This window comes from Diceros bicornis, chromosome X (genome assembly GCF_020826845.1).
Source record: "Diceros bicornis minor isolate mBicDic1 chromosome X, mDicBic1.mat.cur, whole genome shotgun sequence".
NCBI lineage: Eukaryota > Metazoa > Chordata > Mammalia > Perissodactyla > Rhinocerotidae > Diceros > Diceros bicornis.
The window spans coordinates 100243331-100266459 of record NC_080781.1 but is presented as its reverse complement, the minus strand read 5'-3'; the positions used below and the strand labels follow the sequence as shown (position 1 = coordinate 100266459).

Genomic DNA, 23129 nt, shown 5'->3' with positions numbered 1-23129 from the left:
TTAGACTTCATCAAAATTCAAACTTTTGCTCTGTAAAAGACACTGTTTAGAGACTGAAAAGACAAGCCAGAGACTGGGAGAAAATAATTGCAAATAACATATCCAACAAACAACTTGCATCCAGAATATATAAATAACTCTCAAAACTCAATAATAAGAAAACAAACACCCCAATAAAACAGTGGCTACAAGATTTGAATAGACACTTTACCAAAAAGATGCATGATGGCAAATAGGCACATTAAAAGATGTTCAACATCATTAGCCATTAGGGAAATGCAAATGAAAACCACAAGGAGATACCACTGCACACTATTAGAATGACTAAAATAAAAAACAATACTGACAATACCAAGTATTGATGAGGATGTGGAGAAACTGGGACTCTCATACATAGCTAGTAGGAATATAAAATGGTACAGCCACTTTGGAAAACAGTATTGGAGTTCCTCTAAGAAATTAAAGAAAGGTAGATCTACTGTATGATCAAATCATTCCATTCTTAGGTATTTACCCAAGAGAAACGAAAGCATACATCATACAAGGACTTGTACATGAATGTTCATAGAAGCTTTCCTTGTAGTAGTCAAAACCTGGAAACAACCCAAATGTCCCACTGCAGGTGAACTGATAAACAAATGTTGGTACATCCATACCATGGAATACTACTCAACAATAAAAAGGAATGAACTACTGATACACACAACAACATGGATGAATCTCAAAATCACTATGCTGAGTGAAAGAAGCCAGACCAAAATAAATGTACATACAGTATTATTTCATTTACATACAAGTCTAGAAAATGCAAACTAATCTACAGTGACAGAAAGCAGGTCAGTGGTTGCCTGGGGACAGAGGGGAACAGATTACAAAGGAGCCTGAGGAAACTTTTGCAGGTGTTGAATATGTTCAATATCTTGATTGCAGTGATGGTTTCATGGGTATAAACATATGTCAAAACTTATCAAATTGTCATTTTAAATATGTGCAGTGTGCTATGTGTCAATTAGACCTGAATCAAGCTGTTCAATATAAACAAGAAGGAATAAAGCTGAAGTCCATATCATCACGAAGGGGAGAGAGAGGGTGGACATGGTCTTGTCACCAAATTCCAAAATATTCGAACTAAGATGATCCCTGGAAACTTGAATGAAGAAATTTAGGGCAAAGTAAGAACTAAATTTATAAAATTCATAGAGGAACCACAACTCATTGCCCCCTAGAGTGCTGGTAAAGGAACCTGAGGCTGTTTGAGAAATGTTCCTAACATTTGGCGTTGTCAGAAGGGGCAGAAAGGACAATCACGATGTCTCATAGCACATCTCCAGGTATCTCTATCAGAGACATCATCAGAGATGAGTTTTGAAGTTTTTTCCCTCTCATCAAGCACTCTGTATGTCCTATAGGCACCTAAAATTCAACATATCTCAAAGTGAACTCATCTTTTCCCCATACCCATTCCACTACCTGTGTTCTCTAACTCGGCGAATGATACCACCTCTACCAGACACTCATTGAGTCAAAGCCTATCGGTTCTACCTTTTAAATATCTCTTGAATCCCATCCCACCACCACTATCACTGCCCTGGTTCCGGCCCCCATCATTTCTCTTGTGGGTAACTGCAATAGCTCCCTAGCTGGTGTGCTTCCTCAGCACTATGTGATCTTTTGAAATTGCTCATCTGAGTAGGCTATTCACCTTTCCACATTTCTCTGCCCCCATGCTACAGCAGAATTTCTTTACCATGGCTGTGCATTAGAATCACCTGAGAAATTTTTAAAATATCAATGTTTGGACCCCACTCGTATAGATTTTGCTTTATTTGGTCTTGGGTGGAGTAGAACCCTTCTTTTTCAAAGCTTCTCAGATAATTCTCATGTGCAGCTAGGGTTAAGATGCACTGCCCTAAAGTAGTGGTTGCCACACACCATCAGGCAGCAGAATCCCCTGGAGGGCTTGCTAAAACACAGATTGCTAGGGCTCACCCCCAGAGTTTCTGATTCAGTAGGAGTGGAGTGGGGCCCAAGAATTTGCATCTTTAACAAGTTCCTGGTTGATGCTGATGCTGCTGGTCCAGGGACCACACTGTGAGAATCACTGCCCAGCCTAAACCATTTTAAAGCCTGTGCTTGCCATGACCTTTACCACCTGCTTCCAGTCTCCCCTATTCCATTTCCTGCTGCTCCTTACTTCACATTCTGCACTCCATCCCTAATAAATTACTCACAGTTCTCTCATCACGCTGTGCTGTTTCATGCCACCAAGGCTTTGAAGATGCAAGTCCCTTTGCCTAGAATGTGCCCCCTCCACTGCATCTCTGCACACAGCAAACATCCACTCATCCTTCAAGGCTAAGAGTGTGCATGTATCACTTCCTCTGTGAAGCCTTCACTATGCCCCTCCCATGGAGAGTTTGCAAACTCCTGGGTGCCCCTACTGATATTGCACCCTGCCATCATCACAGTGCCTGTCACACTGTCTTATATTCATTTGGGCTCATATCTGTCTAGGAGCTCTAGCGAGCCAGAACAGTTCTTTGTTCACCTTGATTGCCAGCACCTAGCACAGGGCCTGGCCCAGACTACGTGCTCAGCAAATGCTTCTCAATGAACTAAATTGGGAATCATCTCCTTATTGGATCTGGGCATTGGGGGTTGGGACCCTCTGTTACCCAAATGGGCTTATTAAACCTGGGGATCCTGTCATGGTGCCAGAGTTAGTGGCGTCGCTTGCTCCTGAAAACTGATGCGATCAGTCTGTTTGTCAGTCCAGACAAACAGACAAGACTTGGAGCCACAGTCAGCTCAGGTCACCAGGCCAACCAACTTGGCCCTGGCCTATAACGGTAGCAGAAAAGGAAAGGACCTTCAGAGCCACCTGGAGATTGGGAAAACTTACATAGCGACTTCATTGTGATGGCAGAACAGCCTGCCTGCTTGTTAGTCCATTGGTCTGTCTGTCTGTGTATCCCCAAGCCAGACTCTACCTGAATGTACAGGTACTCGAAAGCAGCAGGATCCCGACGCAACAGCTCCACAGGGTCTTTGGGAAAGAAGCTTATCCGGAAGAGGCATTTCATTCCCTGATAGTGTGTCCGCTGCACCACCTGAATTGCAGGGACAAGAGGTGGGAGGAAAAGAGATCTGGGATCAATGGCTGAGGTGGTGGGAGCCAGCGCAGTGGCTCTTCAAGGCGGGGTTTAGGGCAGAAGTGGGATGCTGTTTCCCACTCTGTCTCCTGCCTGGCTGATTCTAGTTACCTTTAGGGGAAAGTGATGAGGAGCCGGCTCTTTTCTGGCCTTCTGACCCAAAGTGACTAGAATTTTCAAATCACTTATCCAGGACTTGGCCTTTTATCAACAATCTAAGGCCCAAGACACTAGGTAGGAAGAAAGGGCTTCTGGGAACTTCCCCAACTCTTTTCTTGCTGTGGGGCTAATGCCTTTACCTTGCAGAGGGGCTCAGCCTCAAGCAAAGTAAGTTGCTGATTAGAAGCCAAATCAAAGATTTAAAATCCCATTTGGAGGTAGAGCTGAAACAAGTTGGCAATATTTCGGTAACTGCTGAAGCTGGCATGGGTAATGAGGGTTCATTATACAATTCGTTCTACTTTGGTGTATGTTTGAGGTTTGTTTGTTTTTTTTTTTTTTTTGTAATAAAGTTTAAAATCCCATTTGGAACAAGAGACTAATTGGACCCAAAAGGCCTCTTGAGGGGCCAGGAGGCGCTCAGGCCTCCCTCCAGGCAGGACATCCACAACCTTCCCTTCACAGGTGGGAACCTGTAAGTCTCTGTACAGCATTTGGCTGAGAGCTACACTTGAAGAATTTTTCTTTCCTAAAATCTTTTCATTTTTTGTGTCTGATTTTGGTTTTTGTTTTGCTTCCATTAGACATTTCTTCCTAACTGTCCCTCTCTAACTCTTCCCCCTCCCTCTCCAGGAATACTGATTGACCGTGGCTGCCTCTCTGGCTCTTCTTGGTGCTTCACCGTTGGTGAAATACTATCCAGCAATCCTGAATTTCCCCAGCCCTTTTCCATATGGCAAAGGCTAGGGAGATAAGACTCTTTCTCCTACTCTGCCTTGAAAGCTGACGTGGGTGACATGCTGCCCATTCTTGGCTCCACTCAGGCCATTCCCAGCCCATACTTGTCCTCGCCTCACTGGGCTCAATAGACTCCACTCACCGACCCTTCCATATTACAGCCTTCACCTGAGGGCCACGTTTCCTCTCAGAGGCAGAAAAGTCTAGCAGGCAGGGCTTCCAGGAGGCAGGAGAGTTGACACTGCCCTTCAACTCAGCAATCCGGGAGCAGTGCAGTGAATCACCACCCCACACTTTTCCCAGTAGAGACCAAAACTGACAATCTTCATGCCCATTTTAGGTCACAAGGGACATTGCCCAAAGCCCTCTGGAGGTGGGAAGAACAGAACTTGATTGAGAACTGTGACTTCTGGGAACTGGTTGGGCATACTATTATGAATTTTCCAGAAAGAGAGTGCCTGAAGTCCTCTTCTCATGTAGAGGCCACATGCAAAGGTATCAAGCCAGGATGAAGGAGTCACTTACATAAGCCAGGGGCTGCTTGTCCTGGAGAAGCAGGAACTTGTGTTTCTGTTCTGGCCCGGCATACTCAAGGACAAGAGCAAAGTGCTCAATGTATCTCAGGGAAAGACGGTCCTGTAATGTCACCATCACATCCTGTGGAAGAAAAAAGAGCCTTGACAGGGAGATCCATTCCAGGTCTAAGCTACTCTAAGCACTAAATGTGGGAGAGGGAGACTGAATACCAAGAAAGATAGTCCTGGGGAGAAGGCTGAGGCTGGGAAAGTGGGCCAGACAGACACCGGCCTTTATGGTGGCCCAGGCACTGTGCTCCAGGATAAGGAGAGTGACCCATCAGTGCTGTTCAGAGGCCTGGGCCCTGGGGAACACCAAAGGAGCAGGAGCTGGAGGAGGTGTTTCTGCACTTGGCCTCACTAGGCATATGGCAAAAGAAGTCATGGCCTTCCCTCTCTCCTTCTATTCAACAAATTATTTCCTGAGTGCTTACTATGTGCCAGGCACTGTACTAGTTCTTCCCTCACCTTCTCGCATAAGTCACAATGTTCACTCTGGTTTGTCCATCAACTTAGCAATTAAAAAAAGAAAAATCCACAATTATATAAATAAAAAGTAGACTATTTCTGGATTCATAATCTAAATTGAATGACTTGAGTTACTGGCAAAATGTTCATTTTTGATTGTAGATGGCTTTTAGAGATGATCAGTTTAGCAACTTGAAAAATGTGTCCAGGCAGAGGAACTATGTCACATGTCTTGTGTACAGTCATAAATCTGACTACTTCTGGGCTCCGTCTGCTCTGCTGCCCTACTTTTAATATTAGGGTGTCTGGAAACATATCCGTGGGGGCTGCCCAAACGTCAGTTTTGAGACTCCTGCCATCTATCTGCTGTGACTTTGGCGCACACTGGGCTCCAGTGTGTGTGTTCGTGGAGTCAGCATCGCTCAGCCCCCAAAGGCTGGAAAGAAGCAGGCTTGGGAATGAGAAGCTCCCTTACAGCCAGGCTTGCCAAACAAGCCCCTCAGCGAACATTAAAAGACGCTTAGCCATTCAAATGTTAGGATGGAAACTGGTGGGTACTTGAGAGTATCTCTTTGTATTATCCAAGTAGTCACAGGAGCGCCAGTGTTGCTGGAGCTCTGGCAGGGACAAATGAGGTTTTCTTTGCAGTTCGGCTGCACTGGGATTGTGGACAGCCAAGCTGGTGATTGCCAACTGGTGTTACAAGTGTAACGGCCCCGTGCCAAGGCTGTCAATTCACCCAGGTATCTCTCTGAGACAAGTGGCTTGGCAGCCTGTCCAAGTTCCAGTGAATAGTCATTGCACCCCCTGAAGTCAGGGTGAGATCACAAGTCAGGGGACACTGCTGTCCTGGAAGGCTGGGGCTACCTGGAAGCAACAATGGTGGTGATGTTGCGAAGTAGGAGAACGCTCAGGGAAGCCTCCAAGGGGAAAGAGAGGAGTAAATGCTCCAGTGTGGAGACAGATCTGCAACGGGCATACCAACCCATGAATAAAAACCAAGGAGGATTCTAACACAGAGAGATATCCACATCCAGAGGAGGGGCACGTGGACATCCCTGGGTGGCCTAGTTCCATTTCCATGCCTATCCCATAAACTGAGACCTTCAATAGCCAAGAGACCATCCCAGGGCACCCTAAGGGGTGTGTTTTTGTCCTAGATCCCCTGGGGGACCCACCCAGGCCTAAGCCTTCCAAAGAAACTCTCAGTTCAATCAACACAGGTTAGGCCCAGTGTTTTGCAACTCAGGTGCCACTGGCACTTTGGGCAGGACAATTCTTCATCATTCATGGACTGTCTCACTCCCTGTAGGACACTTAGCCTCTCTGACCCTGAGACACTAAATGCCAGTAGCATGCCAAACAGTGGGGATGACCCAAAATACCCTCAGACATTCCCAAAAGCCGTCTGGGAGAGAGTAGTGCTGACCCTGGCTGAGAACCATTGGCAAGGCCAGTTCTGAACACCTGGGCAGCATCGTTTGCATGGAAACATTCATTCTGGGGATAGCACTCTCCTTCTGGAAAGAGTCTAGAAGAAGCATGAGTGGATACTTCTGTCCCACAGCAAAGTGGAACCTGGGGGTTAATCATATCATCGCCTCTCCTCCTCAGGACTAAGGGTATCACTACAACTTTTAGATGCCTGGCTGAGCCATTAAGAATCACAGCTCAGTAATTGCTCTTCCTGTGAAAGGAATCGCCAAAGGGACTGTTGCTGGACTTTTCAAATCTTGGTTCAGTGCTTAAGATATGGTTGTTATTTAAGAAGCAAGGCATGGCTAAGCTAATCTCCCAAGACACTGTGTTTGTTGATTTCTATGTGTAAATTTGCATAGGTGTTATTGTATCAATATAAATCACTTTTGCTTTATAAATGGTTTAATGATCTTCACACTCCTTAGCTCCTAAGAGTCTTGAAGGGCCCAGCGTAACACAGACACAAAGTTCCCAAGTAGATGTGTGCACACGCACCTGCACACACACACATGCGTGCCCACACACACACACACATTTACAATCACTAGCACACAGCTGGGCACACAAATTTCCCCCACATAAAGACTATTCCCCCACCATCCTCATCCGAGGACTGTGTTTTTGCAGCCTCGTGCTCACAGCAGCGGGAGCTCAAAAGCCACCTTGCTCCAGCAGCAAGCAGCTTGGTGCAGACTCAGAGGAACCTGCAGACCAGCAGCTGTGTGTGCTCCAGTGAAGGTAGGAGACTCTGTATGTACCTTTACAGTGGTCCGGCCATCAAATGTGAATGACTTGATCTGCCCATTTTCTAAGAAAACCTTCAGGACATTGGGGATGAGTAGAAGAGCTTCCTTCTTCATCATTTTCTGTGAACGGGCAAGGAAAGGACAAGGAGAGGGGCTCATTTAGAAGGATGGAAGCCAGAGGAGGGGTGTAGAAAGGAAGAGAGAGGAGCAAGGGAAGGAGACAGGAAGCCAAAGGTATGGAAGGACAAAGAGACAGAGGAAAGAGCAGATCAATAATAACGTTATATGGAGACCAGAACCAAATTCTCCAAGAAGACATTGGGCCATGTCAAAAGTTCACCCTTCATTTGATGTCATAGCGTACCCACAGTCTACTGTGGCTCAAAGCTTCACAGCTTAGGGCGGTGCTTGGCCCATAGAGACCACCACACACTGAAGGGCTGATGGATGGCCTCCTCAGGAGCCCACCTCACTCACCTGCTCTTATCTTCTGACACCGCCCTTTCCACCAGGCCCTTCACACATTGAGATCACCTCCACATCCATGCCTTTGCTCTGCCATTCCCCCTCCCTCATGGCATCCTAGGTCCTTTCTGACCTGGCCCCTGCCTACTTCTCCAGAGTCATGTCTTGCCATTCCAGGTACCCACTCTGCTCTTTCATGCCTCTATACCTCTGACAATTTGTCATTCAGGGACTGTCCCACTCCCTGCAGGACACTTAGCATCTGTGACCCTGAGACACTAACTGCCAACAGCACGCCAAGTTGTTGGGATGACCAAAAACACTCTCAGACACTTCCCAAAGCTCTCTGAGAGTAGGCAGTGCTGACCCTGACTGAGAACCATCGGCAGAGCCCATTTTTGAACACCTGATAACTCCTTAGCAAGAGTTTTCCGGGCCCAGGCGTTTCTTTACTTATAGAGTGGTGCATGTTAAATTCTCAAAAAATATCTGTGACATAAAGACGGTTCCTTCTGCCTTCCTCTTTCTCCCCTTGGCAAACTCTTACCCATCTTTCAAAACGCAGCTTAAATATGAATTCTGTAAAGACCGGTTCAATATCGTCAGGTACTTGGTCCTGGTGTTCCCATGTCTTCTTACAGCAACTTATAGACACCCCTCTCAGTGCTCTTATCATATTTTTGAAGATGTCTGTCTTTCACAATCAAATGGTGAACTCAGAGAACAATGACCATGTCCTATTTAATCGTTGTAGTCCCGACATTAAGCAGAGTTCCTGGCACACAGTTGATGCTCAATAAATGGGTGCTTAATATATGAGCAGTAGGTGCTTAATATGTGCTTACTTGAATGATTAGACTCATCAGGAGAATCCAACCATTTCCCTGGGCCAAGATCATCAGTTCTATAGCAACCAAAAAGCTGCATAAGATGGCCAGATTCCTTAATTCGGTGGACATTCATAGAGCCTCTACTCTATGCCCAGCACTGGGCTAAGCCCCATGAGGGCTACAGCAGAAACAGAGGACCCAGGTCTAGTCTTACACTCTTCTCATGGTGACCTGGCACACATGCACAAATCTACTAGAGAACAATTATAAAACCAAAACAAACCAACAAATATAAGATAGTTAAAGTTTTCTAGATGAGGTGAATTGGATTTTGATTTTGAAGGAGATGGTGAGTGCAGACTATTAGAGAGGCCAGAAGACAACAGTCTAGATCTAGGGACTATCATGGACAAAGTATGAAAATAGGAACAAGCAAGTCCTCCTGGGTCGAGTTGTGGTTAGCAGCAGTAGGGAGCCAGGACTCAAGCCATGGTGGGAAGTGATGGGATAAAAAGTTGGAAAAGTGTGACTCCCTGGTTCTCTTCCTAATCCCAAGATGCCTCGCTCCTGCCAAGCCCAGAGGCCCCGGATCCCCAGGCTGGTGACGCTCAGCAGTGGCAAGTTTTATTTAGCACACTGGGTTGGACTCAGATAATTACTTAATTGATTTTGTTTAAAAATAGAGTTGGCAAGGAACGCCCACAGGATTTATTTTTGCTCTGGCTGCTTAATAAAGTCCTGGAATACAAAGGGAAAGGGATGATAAGACAGCCTGAAGTCACCTGGGCCTGGACTCCCCTGGTCCCGACCAATGGTGAGGCTGCTACGGTCCATACTGGTGGCGGTGGTGAGGTGGGATGCTGTTTTGTTATCAGGTAATTTCCTGAGCACAGCTAGGGTGGGAAGATTGATGCCAGTCTCTCCCCCAGACCAGAGCCTCACACCACACCTGGTGGCCTCTCCAGGAGCAACAAAAGTAACGCTGGGTGGGTCCTAGCTACTCTGGGGGATTTGTATGCAGATTGGTCTTGAGCAAGGGCTTGATTCTGCCTGTGGCTAGTTGTGAAGTATAGCCGGGCGAATTGTGGTGGAGGCAGGGGAGAGTAGGGAAGGGAGAGTGGAAGTGAGAGAAAAAGAGGGGAGAAAAAAGGAGGGGGAAATAGGGAGGAGAGCGGACGGGAGAGAGTTCTTCACTGGCTGGCTTGGCTTTGGTTGATTACAGTAGTCCCCCCTTATCCACAGTTTCACTTTCTGCAGTTTCAGTTAGCCGTAGTTAACTGTGGTCTGAAAATATTAAATGGAAAATTCCAGAAATAAACAATTTGTAAGTTTCAAGTTGTGCACTGTTCTGAGTAGCGTGATGAAATCTCTCGCTGCCCCACCCGAGACATGAATCATCCCTTTGTCCAGCGTATCCATGCTGTACACGCTACCTGCCTGTTAGTCACTTAGGAGCCATCTCAGTTATCAGATCCACTGTCATGGTATCGCAGTGCTTGTGTTCCAGTAACCCTTATTTTACTTAATAATGGCCCCAAAGCACAAGAGTAGTGATGCTGGCAATCTGGATGTGCCAAAGAGAAGCCATAAGTGTTTCTTTTAAGTGAAAAGGTAGAAGTTCTAGACTTAATAAGGAAAGAAAAAAATCATATGCCGAGGTTGCTAAGATCTATGGTAACTTTTATTATAGTATATTGTTATAATTGTTCTATTTTATTATTAGTTATTGTTGTTAATCTCTCACTGTGCCTAATTTATAAATTAAACTTTATCATAGATATGTATGTGTAGGAAAAAACATAGTCTATATAAGGTTTGGTACTATCTGTGGCTTCAGGCATCCACTGGGGGTCTTGGAACATATCCCCCATAGATAAGGGTAGACTACTATACTCTGTAATGCTGAGAAAGGTTGCACCTGTCTGTACTTTCCAAATTCAAGTCACAGTTCCTCTGGGTTTCAAGGGCTCAGGACACAAATGTCCCCTTAGTGACTTGGACCTCAGGGTCTGCTTCACCCTGATCTGCAGGGACTCCATACTGCTCCCTTTTCTCTCTGTCATCACTCCCAGCTTCTCTTCAACCTCTTCTGCTAGGACTGACATGGAATCCAATCACCAATTATTCAGATGGCTTACCCAGTGAGGACCCTTAGTCCCTTGGGTTTTGCTGCCTTCCTTGACCAGGGAAGGAGGAGGGCTTGGGCTGAGCTTGGGGATAAGAGTCAGGGAAATGGAGACGGAAGACACCTGTGTCCTCTATCCCTTCTTCTGAATGGCACTGCCTCAGAGAACTAGGGAAGAGCCTGGCACCTCGCTGATTTCCCCACTCAGGCTTGGCCAGCTAGCTTCTCTCAACTGCAGCTGTGCCTCTGGAGAGCCCAGCCTGCGACAGCCTGCAAAAGCACAGAAATGCCTGTTAGCTCGGCTATCCCCACCCCACCCCCACCTCCACGGGATATCATCAACTTCTGCAGATTCCTGGGGGACTCTGGGCCATAATCCATGACTGCTTAATATACATCTTTCTGCTCTCCACCCACATCTTCTCATCTGCTTATCTGGAGCAGACAGCTCAGCTCATGTAAACCCCACAAAGCAGTGAGAAAGACAGTGGGCTGGCCATGACCCCCCAGATTGACAGCTATATGGCATGGGCTGCCAAGCATCACCTGCTCCTCAAAACCATACCACCCAGTGACGGATTCTATACTGTCTCAATCTGAACCACTTGTCCCAACATCACTGTGAGGTATCCGGTGGTAGGGAACAGGTATTTATTTTGCATCCCTTGTGGTGCTGGGAACCCAGCAAGTGCCTAATAAAAGCTTTGCGACTTAATGCGAGTCTGTATCATTTTCCCCAGGCTGCTTCACCCTTCACTGCACAGTCTTCTTCAGTCAAGACAAGGAGTTACAGGATCACTTCAACGTGAAGAGAGCTCAACTTCACCAGCCACTCTTTCTCCGGATCTTCAGAAAACCACTACTTCCTTCTTGCTTCTATCAAGTAGCCAAAAGATGTCCATGGAGCACTTGTTCTGAGTATAAGCTACTGTGCTAGAGATGCAAATTTCTCTAAGCACCATGAGGATCCTGGCACCCTGTATTCCTCCTCCCCACAGAGCCCACGGCTTCTCTGGATGCCACATACCCCTCACTACCCACTCAGAGTCCTGAGGTCCCCCCTCCAACTCCTTTGTAATGCTGTTCACTCTGAGGAGCAGCAGATGAGCAACTGCTCCAGAGTGAGACTTTGACCGCCAGGCCAATTCTGGCCAAGGGCCAAGCAGAGGGAGCTGAAGTTGCACTTACTGCATCTGTTTCTCCAACTGCCACCTGCTCAGAAAATCGGACCTTCACAGGATTGGATCTCAGCTTGGCCTTCTTCGCAGCACTGATGAAGGCAGATTTGGGGGACTGGAAAAAAGAAGAGAGGGCTGGTGAGTTCTCCATTCCTGGGAAAAACCTGACCTTTGCCACGTTCGAGTTAAGATGTCTCACTGCAGGTACACTTGGCCTTACTGATCAATAAGTCAATAAATAAGTATCGATTCCCTACTAGGTGCAAGGCAATGTGCTAAATGCTTCCTTGCATGATTGGTGTGTTCTGAAAGAGCAGAGCATGAATCGAATTTGGGTAAATTGAATCCCATTATTAATGTTCTAGGCCTAGGGGAGTTTGCAAAAATTCTTTAGTAATAGCATACACTGAATTTTTATATATTTGGTTTTCTTAATGTGAGATATACCTAAATGGTGGTTTTTATTACATTGAATATAAGCATCTCAAAGGATTTACAGAAATTATCTTATTCATCTCACAGATATGCCCTACCCCTAGGAAGGAGGCTCATAGAATATATTATTTTAGATGTGGGAGAGAGGAAGCCTAGCACTCCAAAATGATTTATCCACAATTTCTACACTATTTTGGAATAGAAGCATTGGGGATTTTACCCAGGTGTCCTGACATTCTAGGTCTGGGCTCTCCACCACTTTGTTCATCCAATTGTATAAGAAATGCCCCAAGAATCAGCTAGGCTCTCTAGTTCTTGAAAACTCTCCCACAAATTCAGCAGGACGAATGGTTAGCAGACACTGGAAACTAAGTCTTTGCTGGGTGCTCCTTGGATTCGAGGAAATACAGGAGTCCTGGTGAGGGGCACCGTCATGTCTTTGGGGGCACTTATTCATTCATGTGACAAATTTAGGGAGGGCCTACTATGTGCCAGACACTGTTCTACGTGATGAGGGATTCAGCAGTGAACAAGACAGACAAAACTCCCTCACCTCAAGGAGAGTCCATTTTAGCAGGGACAGACAGACAATAAACAAATCTCTTTTAGGCAGCAAATAAGGACTTATGAGGACAAATTGAGCAGGGTAAGGGACCATACGAGAGAATGAGCGAGTGAGGATGGGAGTGATGGGGCTGTTATTTTAAGACAGGAAGGTCAGGGAAGACCTCTCTGAGGAGGTGACATTTAAGCAGAGACCTGAAGGAGGTGCTGGAGAGCCAGCCATGAGGATAGCTGAAGAAAGAGCCTTCCAGGCAGAAAAAACAATAAAGGCTGTGGGGTGGGAGTAGGATTGGGGTGCATGAGGAACAGCAAGGAAGCCCAGTGTGGCCAGAACAGAAGGCCTGAGAGAGGATTCGGAGGGGTTGTGCTCAGAGAGGCAGCTGGGGGCTGGGTCACGTAGGGCCTTGTAAGCCATAGCAAGTATTCTAGATTTTACTCTACTGGAGGGTTTTGAGCAGACGGGTCTGACTTGCATTTTTAAAAGGACACCTCTGGCTGCTGTGTGGAAGACAGTTTAGGAGGGTGATGGCCAAAGTTGGGGGACCAGTTAGGAGCCTATAGTAGCGGGACCAATTAGGAGCAATAATACAGACAAAATATGATGGAGGCTTGGGCTAGGATGGTAATAATGGAGATGATGAAAAGTGAGTGAATTCTGGATAAATTCTGAAGATAGAACCAAGATGATATGTTGATGGATTGGATGTGGGAAGTGAGAAAAAGAGAGGAGTCAACTGGAAGATTGAAGTTGCCATTTACTGAGATGAGGAAGACTAGGGGGGAAATCGGGTTGGGGATTCCTTCAAACCACCTCCCTTACTAGCCTTGCTGTGGAGCCTGCGAGTTCTACAATCAAGAATTCCTTTGTGTTAAGGCCCTGAATGTCCCTCCCAGCTGGTAAGGCAACACATTACGCTATTTTCTGCCATTAATTCTGTGGTTAAGATTCATTCACCCAATCAGCCACAGGAGGGCAGGGCCCTAAGATAAAGACACACCAGAAACAAACGTCCTCATCAGGTCCTGGGCCCTGGTCCCAGCTGTGTTCTCTTCTAGAGCCAGCAATCTCATTCCCCACAGATGGCAGATTGCAAAAAGCCACCTGTTCAACCCGAGTCCAGCAGAACCTCAGGCAGTGGGTGTCGGTCCTGGGTGCACCACAGAAATACTGGAGGAGCTTTTAAAAACCCCGATGCCCAGGCCCCACCTCAGATCAATTACGTCAAATTCCTGGGGATGGGGCCCAGGTCTCAGTATTTTTTAAACTTCAGATGATTTCGAAATGCAGCTAAGGTTGGGAACCACTGAGTTAAAGAAACCTTAGACTTCTCATCCTGAGCCATAGGGACAATTTGTTGGCAGCAGACAATATAGCACAGTGAAATCCAGAGCTGGAGATCGTTGCAGAAAGTGATTACAGTATTGATTGTTCATGGGAGTTGAGAAATGCCTTTGTGTGTTGCACAGCTTGGTGCTTAAATCCTGGGTGGGTGCTGCAGCCTGCGGCAGGAGAAAAGGGAAGGGGCAGATAGAAAGATCTATAGGTATGTTCAGGCAGCTCTGCTTGACTCCATCTCCACTGCAGTCCAAATTTTCACCCGAGGTGCCACAGGCATGAAGCAGGTGAAATCTCTGTTCCACCTGACAGTCACCTTTTCCATTATCTGTGATCATCTGTCATTGGATGCCCCATGCATAGTGTGGAACGAGGCATTTCTAGAAACCTGAATGGGCCATGTAGTCCACCCTTCATTTTTACACATGAAACAGAGGCCCAGGAAGAGGATATGGTTTACTCAAAGCATCAAAATAATTTGGTAGTGGAGCCGAAACTAGAACCCAGATTTCCTGAGTCTTGGATTAGGGATTGTTCACTATAGCAGGCTGAAGCTAGAAGTCCATTCCTGATCTTTCATCCACTGGTTCTGGTTCTACCTTGGTCCTACTGAATGGATTCAAATATATGAAGAACCCCAACTGGTATTCTTTCATGTATTCACCTATGGGAAGGGAACAGCCTCCTTTCTATCCCTACCAAAAGTCCAAGATTAGATCCTGTCCTAGAGATACCACTACAGATAAAAGATTCACATATTTATAGGAGCAAAATCATGAAGGAGCAAGTGGAATTGCCACTATTTTCAGGGATTATAATCATTTCCAGTATCTGTTGTAGAGCTATTTTCTGCTTGTTTGTGCCTCATTCCTCATTGACCCTTGTCCTGTAGGTCTCTAAGACTCTATCCTATTCTTGATCTTCAGCCTTGATCACTGATAGTGACTCACACATTGCCAGTTGGTCTCTGCTATATGTCACAGAGTCATGTTGAGCCTTATGCTTCGACACAGGTGACACCTGCCTTACAGTGTGATATGAGGGGCTCTCAAAGGTCGCCCTGTCCCAAAGCATCTTCAATGCTCAGCTATGGGGCCTTGAGTTCTTAATACTAGGGTCATTCATTTGAATTAAAATATTGAGAACTGGGAAGGCCCTGGTCAAAATGCAAATGTGGTACCAGGGAGGAGTAATGAACACAATTCAGGGGCCAGCAGACTATGGGTCTGCATGGGCCAAATCCTGCCCACCACGTGTTTTTTTAAATAAAGCTTTATTGGAACAAAGCCATGATCTTCATTTATGTATTGCCTATGGCTGCTTTTGTGCTGTCACGTATGGCCTACAAAGCTTACATTATTTACTATATGCCCCTTTACAGAAAATGCTTGCCAACCCCTGCACTAACTCATCAACTTACCCACTGTTTCTAAAACTTTCCTCATAAGAATCACTGGGGAGTGCTTGTTAAAACACAGATTTCTAAGCTCACAGCAGGCTTACAAAGTCATAGTCTCTGAGAGGGTAGGGCCCAGGAATTTATAGTGTTGAAAATGTCCTAACCCATTAAGCATAGATTAATTGAGTACCTTAAAGCTGGGACATCTGAGCATTTCACTGACCCATTTTTCCTCCAAGCAGCTGGGAGTCTCGTTGTGCAACAGGCACCCTTTCTGGCTAAAATGAATTTTGGCTTGAAACACTGGACTAGAATTTCTAAGTACCTCCAGGGCCACTGAAAGCCCCTTGAAGCACATATGAAGCCAGCAGCTCAGTGGAATAAGCAATACAGGAGAGAGCCTGCCTCTCCCTCAGGACTGAATTCAGCAGCTGGTGATTCTTTGACCATTTTTTAATTTGGTGGCTCTATTAGTACAGATTTCAGGGTTGTGTTCACTCATATCTTGGCCAAAGTCGGGTAAATGGCCAAACATTTTAGTGCACAATGGGGCCCCACTTCGATAAGTGTGAAAGGATTTTAAGAGGATAGAGCTCAGGTTCCTGAAGCTTTGACAGCCTCCTGATTCTCCTTTCTGTTGGCTCATTGTCTCTGACACCTGAGCCTACTCATAAGCAATTCCCATAGCAACCACTGTGGGAGCCTGGGACAATGGAGGGGCATCCTGGTTTCATGGGCCCACTGATAAGGGATGCAAGGGGCCTTCCTTCCTTCACTCGGGACTGCTTAGAGGTGAACATGTCATCTCCCCAGCTTCCAAGCTCCCCCGCTTCCAGCCGCAAGCCACATATGACTCTCATTCTCCATCTATCACCTAGTTGGGTGGTTCTGCCCACAGGTCCCTGGATACACTGGGCTTCTTCTCTTCTGTGCCCACCTCATGCTGTCTCTTTGCCATCCCCACACTTCAGGTGCCCCAGGGTCCCTTTCGCTCAGCTAAATGGCATCTCTAAAGCCCAGCTCAAATTCTACCTTGGTCCTGAATCCTTCCCCAACTCCTCCATTCATTCCCCTCCCTGGATTTCCTATAGGACTCCTTGTTAATCCACACTGTCATAGCTCATCTTCCCAACCAGGCTGTAAAAGAAGAGATGACATTTTATATTACCATGTCTCCCCTTAGAACCAAGCACAGAGTAGGCAGAGAATAAAATATATTAATTGATTGCTAAAGTTAATAACAAATTAGTAAATCAGTGCAGCATATATGCTTTAAGTACCTACCATCTGCCAAGCGCTATACCTCAAGAAACTCTGTGGAAAAACACTTCTTTTGCAGTGGTTCCCATTATGTTGGCTTTTTTTCTGACCAAGTGGCTCCAAGCAGAGGAGATACAGGGTCTTAGGTTACAGGCTAAGTTTTCAGAACCAGCAAACTAAGATTTCATTTGAAGGGACTGTCTGCTTGCTTTACCAGGGCCATTCTGGGTCACAACACAGTACTTTATTTACTTTAAAATATTTGTTGAGGACACACTGTGTGCACAGGTCTAAGGGTACCCAAATTAATACATATTCAGTCAGTCATGGGGAATAGCTGGTCACTCAAAGATTAAGGAACACCCTTAAATACATATAGGTTTAATAAGTGGCTATCTATGCAATATGGTTTGAGGGGCCCTGGGAAAGGACCCTCTGACTGCCCAAGATACCCCCCAATGATCTTCCATAGTAAGAATCACTCTGTTAAAAGGAAAATGTCATCTGAAAGAGACTACATATTAGACCAGTAGTTCTTGATAGGTACTTTGGCTACATATCAGAATCATTTGGGAGCTTTTTCAAAAGACCAATACCTGGGCTCCATCCCCAGAGTTTCCATTTCAATTGATCAGGGCTAGAGCTTGACTATAAATATTTTTAAGAGCTTCTCAGCTGGTTCTAATGTATAACCAGAGTTGAGAACCACTGTATTATCAGCCACAGAACGTAGGAGCTGGCAGGAGCCTTAGAGATTGTCTGATCTGATGTTTCCCAAATTCTACTGAGCATCAGAATTACTTGTGGCTCTTATTAAAAATACAGATTCTTGGGCCACATCCTGGACCTATTGGGAAATTGTCTCTGGAAGAAGTGGTAATCAAGCTTGAACATGACAAGAGTTTGCTAAGGAGCAGCAGTCTCCATGCACCCATGAGATGCCAAGCGCCTGCCGTGGACGCAGTACTATGTTCTGTGATGCAGGGGCTATAACACTGAACGTATGCTGGGGATCTTCAAGAAGCTTTCACTATAGCTTAAGAGAGAAGATTCTCAGTTGATTTTTGTTATTCATGGTAGTTATGGTCTATAAAGTCACCTCGAACACGGAACTAATGAATACTGAACAGTTGTTCTTAGGGGAAATGTGTGTGTGTGTGTATGTATCTCACATAGATTATAACCTTAAATTCTCAAAACAACTCATCCTGGTAGATTCTATTTTGTTTATTTCACTAGGAGAAAATGAGGTTCTGAAGTGTTAAGTGACTTGTGTGAGGCCACTCCACTAACAGGTGCCAGAGCTGGGATTCAAATCCCATCCAACTGTCCCCAGAGCCAGAGCTTCTCGTACTACATTGCACTGTCCCCTACCATCTCCATCTTCTGGACACCTCTGTATGACAGCTGAAACAAGAAGACAGAGCGTCGCCTTGTTGACCTCAGCTGAGAACATGTGCTTTGGGAGACTCAAATTTTTCACGTGCTGCTTATGTCTGCAAATTACCAGGAAAGCACTGTGAGTATTCATTTTTGGGGTTACAAATAAATTTTAGGGAGTAGGCGAATTTGCAAATATGAAATATGTGAATAATGAGGATCAACTGCACATGTATGCAAGGCTGACATTCAGTGGGGATGCACTGGTACGGCCGTACCTGTTGTAAAATACTGAGGAATTCTTTCACACTGATTGGTAAGTAGCCACTGCCCTAAGCTTCCTGGGTGTCACCTGACCTCTCCTCTAGGACCTCTTCACAAATGATCAACTAAATGGTTAATACTTGGCACAGTTAGGAGGCCTCCAAGACTCTGCTCCAGTGCCTATGGCTGGCTTACATTCTGATCGGATAGCACCTACTGTACAGGTTATTAATTGTTTTGACTATTACCCCTGTGTGGTGTATGTGCTCACCCACTTCTATGCTCCAAGGGTTTAGAGAACACAAGGCCAAGAACTAGAATGTAAGCTCTGTGAGGGTAGGAACCATGTCAGTCCTGTGCACTGCTATATTCCCAACCTGGAAGAGTGCCTAGAATAGTAGGTATTCAAAAAATGTTGGATGGATGAATGAATGAATTAGAAACTCTCATTGAGGTGAGTCAGGCAAAGTTGTTTGGAAGACATGAGTCTCAAGCCAGGTCTTAAAGGAAACAGACACGTATTAGAAGATATGTGGACTACTACAAGGACAGAAGTCTGCAGGGCAGTAAGAACTAGGAAGTGTACAAGGAGGAGAAGGAAAGCAGACTGGCCATAGCAGAGAGGCCATGCAATGGGACATGTGGAGGCATCAGAACTGGGGGGCAAAGGGGTGTTAGGGGCACTGGAATGAGAGTTGGGACAGAGATGGGGGAAGTATTAGGCTCTTCATTCTGCTTGTAAGTTTGGACACGAGTTTAGTTCAGTTTAGGTTGCTATGATGGCTGGAAGTTGGATTTCCTTCATTCCTTCAACAAACTATTTATCGAGCCAGGTGCTGTTCTAGGCGCTGGAGATACATCAGCAAACAAAACACAGTCCCTACCCTCATAGAGCTGACATTCTAATGAGGGAGATAGACAATAAATACATATAAATATAATATTTCATGGGAAGGTAAAATGGTACAGCCACTCTGGAAAATAGTCTGGCAGTTTCTTAATAAACTAAACATACATTTAATATATGACCAAACAATTGTACTTTTGGGCATTTGTTCTAGAGAAATGAAAACAGATGCTCACAAAAAATCTGTACACGAACATTTATTTGTAATAGCCAAAACCTGGAAACAACCCAGATGTCCTTCAATGGGTGGATGACTAAAGGAACGCTGGTACATCCACACCATAGAATATCATGGAATACCACTCAGCAATAAAACGGAACAAACTATTGATAAACGCAACAACTTGGATGAATATCAAGGGCATTATGCTGAGTGAAAAAAGCCAATCCCAAAAAGGTTACATACTATACTATTCCATTTATATAATATTCTTGAAATGATGAAATTACAGAAATGGAGAACAGATTAGCAGTTGACAGGGATTGGGGGTGAGGAGGAGGTGGGTGAGGGGTCCTTTTAGTGATAGAACTGTCCAGTATCTTGACTGTGTTGGTGGATACACAAACACACACGTGACAGACTGACACTGAACCATACGCACACATTATTTTGAGGTACATGTCCTGGTTTGGATATGGCACTGTAGTTATGTAAGATATAACCACTGGGAGAAACAGGGTAAACGGTACACAGGGATGTCTCTGTACTAGCTTTGCAACTTCCTGTGAATCTACAAATATTTCCAAACCAAAAGTTAAAAAATATAATATTTCAGTTCTGATGGAAAAAGTAAGCAGTATCAGGAGATAGTGACAGGTAGATGCTATCTTAGAAAGGGTAGTTGAGGAAGGCTTCTACAAGGAGGTGACATTTGAGGAGATCTGACTAACAAAGTGACCCACAATGGGTCTCTGATCAGAGCGGTAAATTCTAACCACACAATAAGCATGTTTTTAGGGGACAACTGGTGGTCATTTTCACGACAGGAGATTGGGGAGTGGGGACTAAGTGCCCACTGCCCACCAGGCAACTGTACATATGCAGTAAGGTAGGGAGGGAGGGGCCTATTGGTAACACTCACTGAGGGGTGGGGCTTGCCTGCCCAGAGACAGAGGAGAATTGCAAATGAGAAAGGCCTAGCTGCCGGGGAGCATGTGCAAGTGTGTGTGCTTGTGTGTGTCTGTGTGTGTGTGTGCATGTGTGAGTGTGTGTGAGGTTCACACTGACAGAAAAGAGGGCTGGGGGCCCTTGGGAGAAGCTAGTGCCAGAGCTTGATTTGAACCCTGTCCCCCTGACTTGTGAGCCCATGCCTCGCACCTGTGCACCATCACTGGCTTTGCACAGAAATGTCATCTCTCTTTGAAAAATCTTTCCCTCCGTCTCTGCCTGGGAAATCCTACCCGATCCCTCAAGGTCCAGCTCAAGTACAGCCTCCTCTGTGAAGCTTTCCTTGATTTCATGTCTCCCACCCCCAACAGATGTGACCTCTCCTGTGGCTGTGGGATGGGGGTGGGACATCAGTGCTGAGGTGCAGGGCAGTGTTGGGGACATTGGGAATGGACAACTAGGCTGGAGGTGGAAAGAGGGCTCTGAGTTTTGCACATGGAAGTTTTGTACCTGGGTTTGTGCATTTGAGTTAAGATTACTATAAGGATGTAACCTAGTAATGGCCACTGGGCCTTCTGAACCCAACTCTTGAGGAGAGGAGCCTGGGGATTCTCACTTTTAATAAGCAGTCCTGGTACTATTATGATCAGCTAGGTTTGGGAAACACTGTTCTAATCTAAACCTATCGATTCACAGATGAGGAAAGGAAACTGGTTCAGAAAACGGAACTGACCCACCCAAGGTCACAGAGCCAGTTAGTGACTGTACCAGGACAAAGATGAACTGTTTGTCCAATTGTACCTCCCCAGCAACTTTATATTAAATCCCTTACATACAATGCTGCGTCTCATACATTGTAGGCCATTAAGTAAATACCTGTATGAATGAATGAACAGGACTAGCACCCACCATCTGCAAGAACTTTATGGGTGTTGGACACTGGACAGGTAAATTTTGATGAGGCACAGCAAAAGAAAGGAGGAAAATATGTCTGAAACTGGGGCAGTGAGCAGGTTAAGTGTGGTAAAGCATAGGGCACAGGGCAAAACATAGAACTGTGTAGCCCTTCAAAATTCTCAAGCTTTGGACGTGATAGTAGACAAGATATTCAGAAGGTACGCCTTAAGTTCATTCCTGAATCCTTGGCTAGTTGGCATGTTGGTCCTAGTCTCTTCCCCCACCCCCTCTCCTATCACTGTCGCTTTCCAATATGGGGTCCTCTCATCTCAGTCAGGAGGACAGGCAGATGGCAAAGAGGCTCACTCACCTGATGAGTGTGCAGAACTGTAAGAACGATGAATTCCTTAGCGCTCCTACAGAGAGAAGAGGGAACAGGAGAGTAGTGTATCATGCACTAGTTATTCATCTAGCACAAGAAGCAACACCAGAATTTTCCCCTGTGCTGCATTCAGGTATATGGATTGGGACAGAGGGCAATCTGAATATCTGCATGGATGCCTCGCCTTCCATCATTTGTGGCGGCTGCCATAAACTATCCACATAGGGTCACACAGGCATCTGAAGATGGTATTACCATTATCTCTGAGTTTGTCATTTTTCAGGTCTTCTTTTTATATTCCTTCTCACATTCTCTCCATAAAAATCCCCAAACCTTAGGAGCAATTTTATCTGTAGACTAGAAAATTCTCAAGGAAAACTAAAGACCTGAATTGTGGAACTCAAAGGGCACACAGTCAGAGTCCTGGGAACCACGTACCATGATTATTGGCAATTTGGTATTTAAGCAAAAGGAGAAATTCAAAGGAAAAACCCAAAGGAGGTCATTTGGTCATCATGACTCATACTGAGCAGATTTGTTTTAATTGAAGGACCAAAAAAATGAGAGCCAGGGAGCAACAGATGGAAGCCAAGACTCTCCAGATAGCAAATATTCAAAAGGATGAAGAATTTGAAACTCTTCCGACAAGAATTATGCCAATGATCAAACAGGCTGTGAGGTATGAAAATTCTCTCCCAGGAATACATTATCCTTTAAAAGAACTAAAAGAAATGGAAAGAGTTTGCCTTGAAGGAGCTTCCCCTCTCCTTGCTGGCTTTTTTCAAATGTTTATGGGAACAAAGGTATTCAAAAAGCAGAGTCAAGATGGCCTTGGTTCTGCATATTCAAGAAAGGCCAAGGTCCCTTGCTCAAGGACTTGGAACATTTCCTATATATGGTGAGGTGAAGTCCAGGGAGGAACCTGCTCCAGAGTCTGGGAAGACAGGTTTTTCCATGGTGTTTTCCCTGGAACACAACTATTTCCTTCTCTTGAACAGGGCAGGGGCATCGTGTAAGTCAGATTACGTGACTTGTCTGCTCCAGCCCCTCCCGCGTCTTCCCATTTCATGTAGAACAAAGCCAAAGTCCTTACGGTGGCTACAACTCTCCCCCTTCCTTACCCCACTCCACACACTGGCTTCTCCTCTTTTCCCAAACATGCCAGACACACTCCTGCCTTAGGGCCTTTGCACTGGCTCTTCTCTTTCTCCAACACCCTCACCTCCTTCAAGTCTTTCTTCAGATGTCACCTTTCAGTGAGGCCAACACTGACCATGCTGTT

The 23129-nt window shown here is 45.5% G+C and overlaps 1 protein-coding gene across 1 annotated transcript in view; it reads right to left on the bottom strand.

The window, feature by feature from the left end:
• FRMPD3 (FERM and PDZ domain containing 3) overlaps positions 1 to 23129 on the bottom strand; it is a 128543-nt gene that overhangs the window by 32721 nt on the left and 72693 nt on the right. The window contains 5 exon segments of the mRNA XM_058536461.1: positions 2991 to 3110; positions 4575 to 4706; positions 7330 to 7437; positions 11926 to 12030; positions 21836 to 21881. Coding sequence (XP_058392444.1) covers positions 2991 to 3110; positions 4575 to 4706; positions 7330 to 7434 — 357 coding nt within the window. The 5' untranslated portion in view covers positions 7435 to 7437; positions 11926 to 12030; positions 21836 to 21881.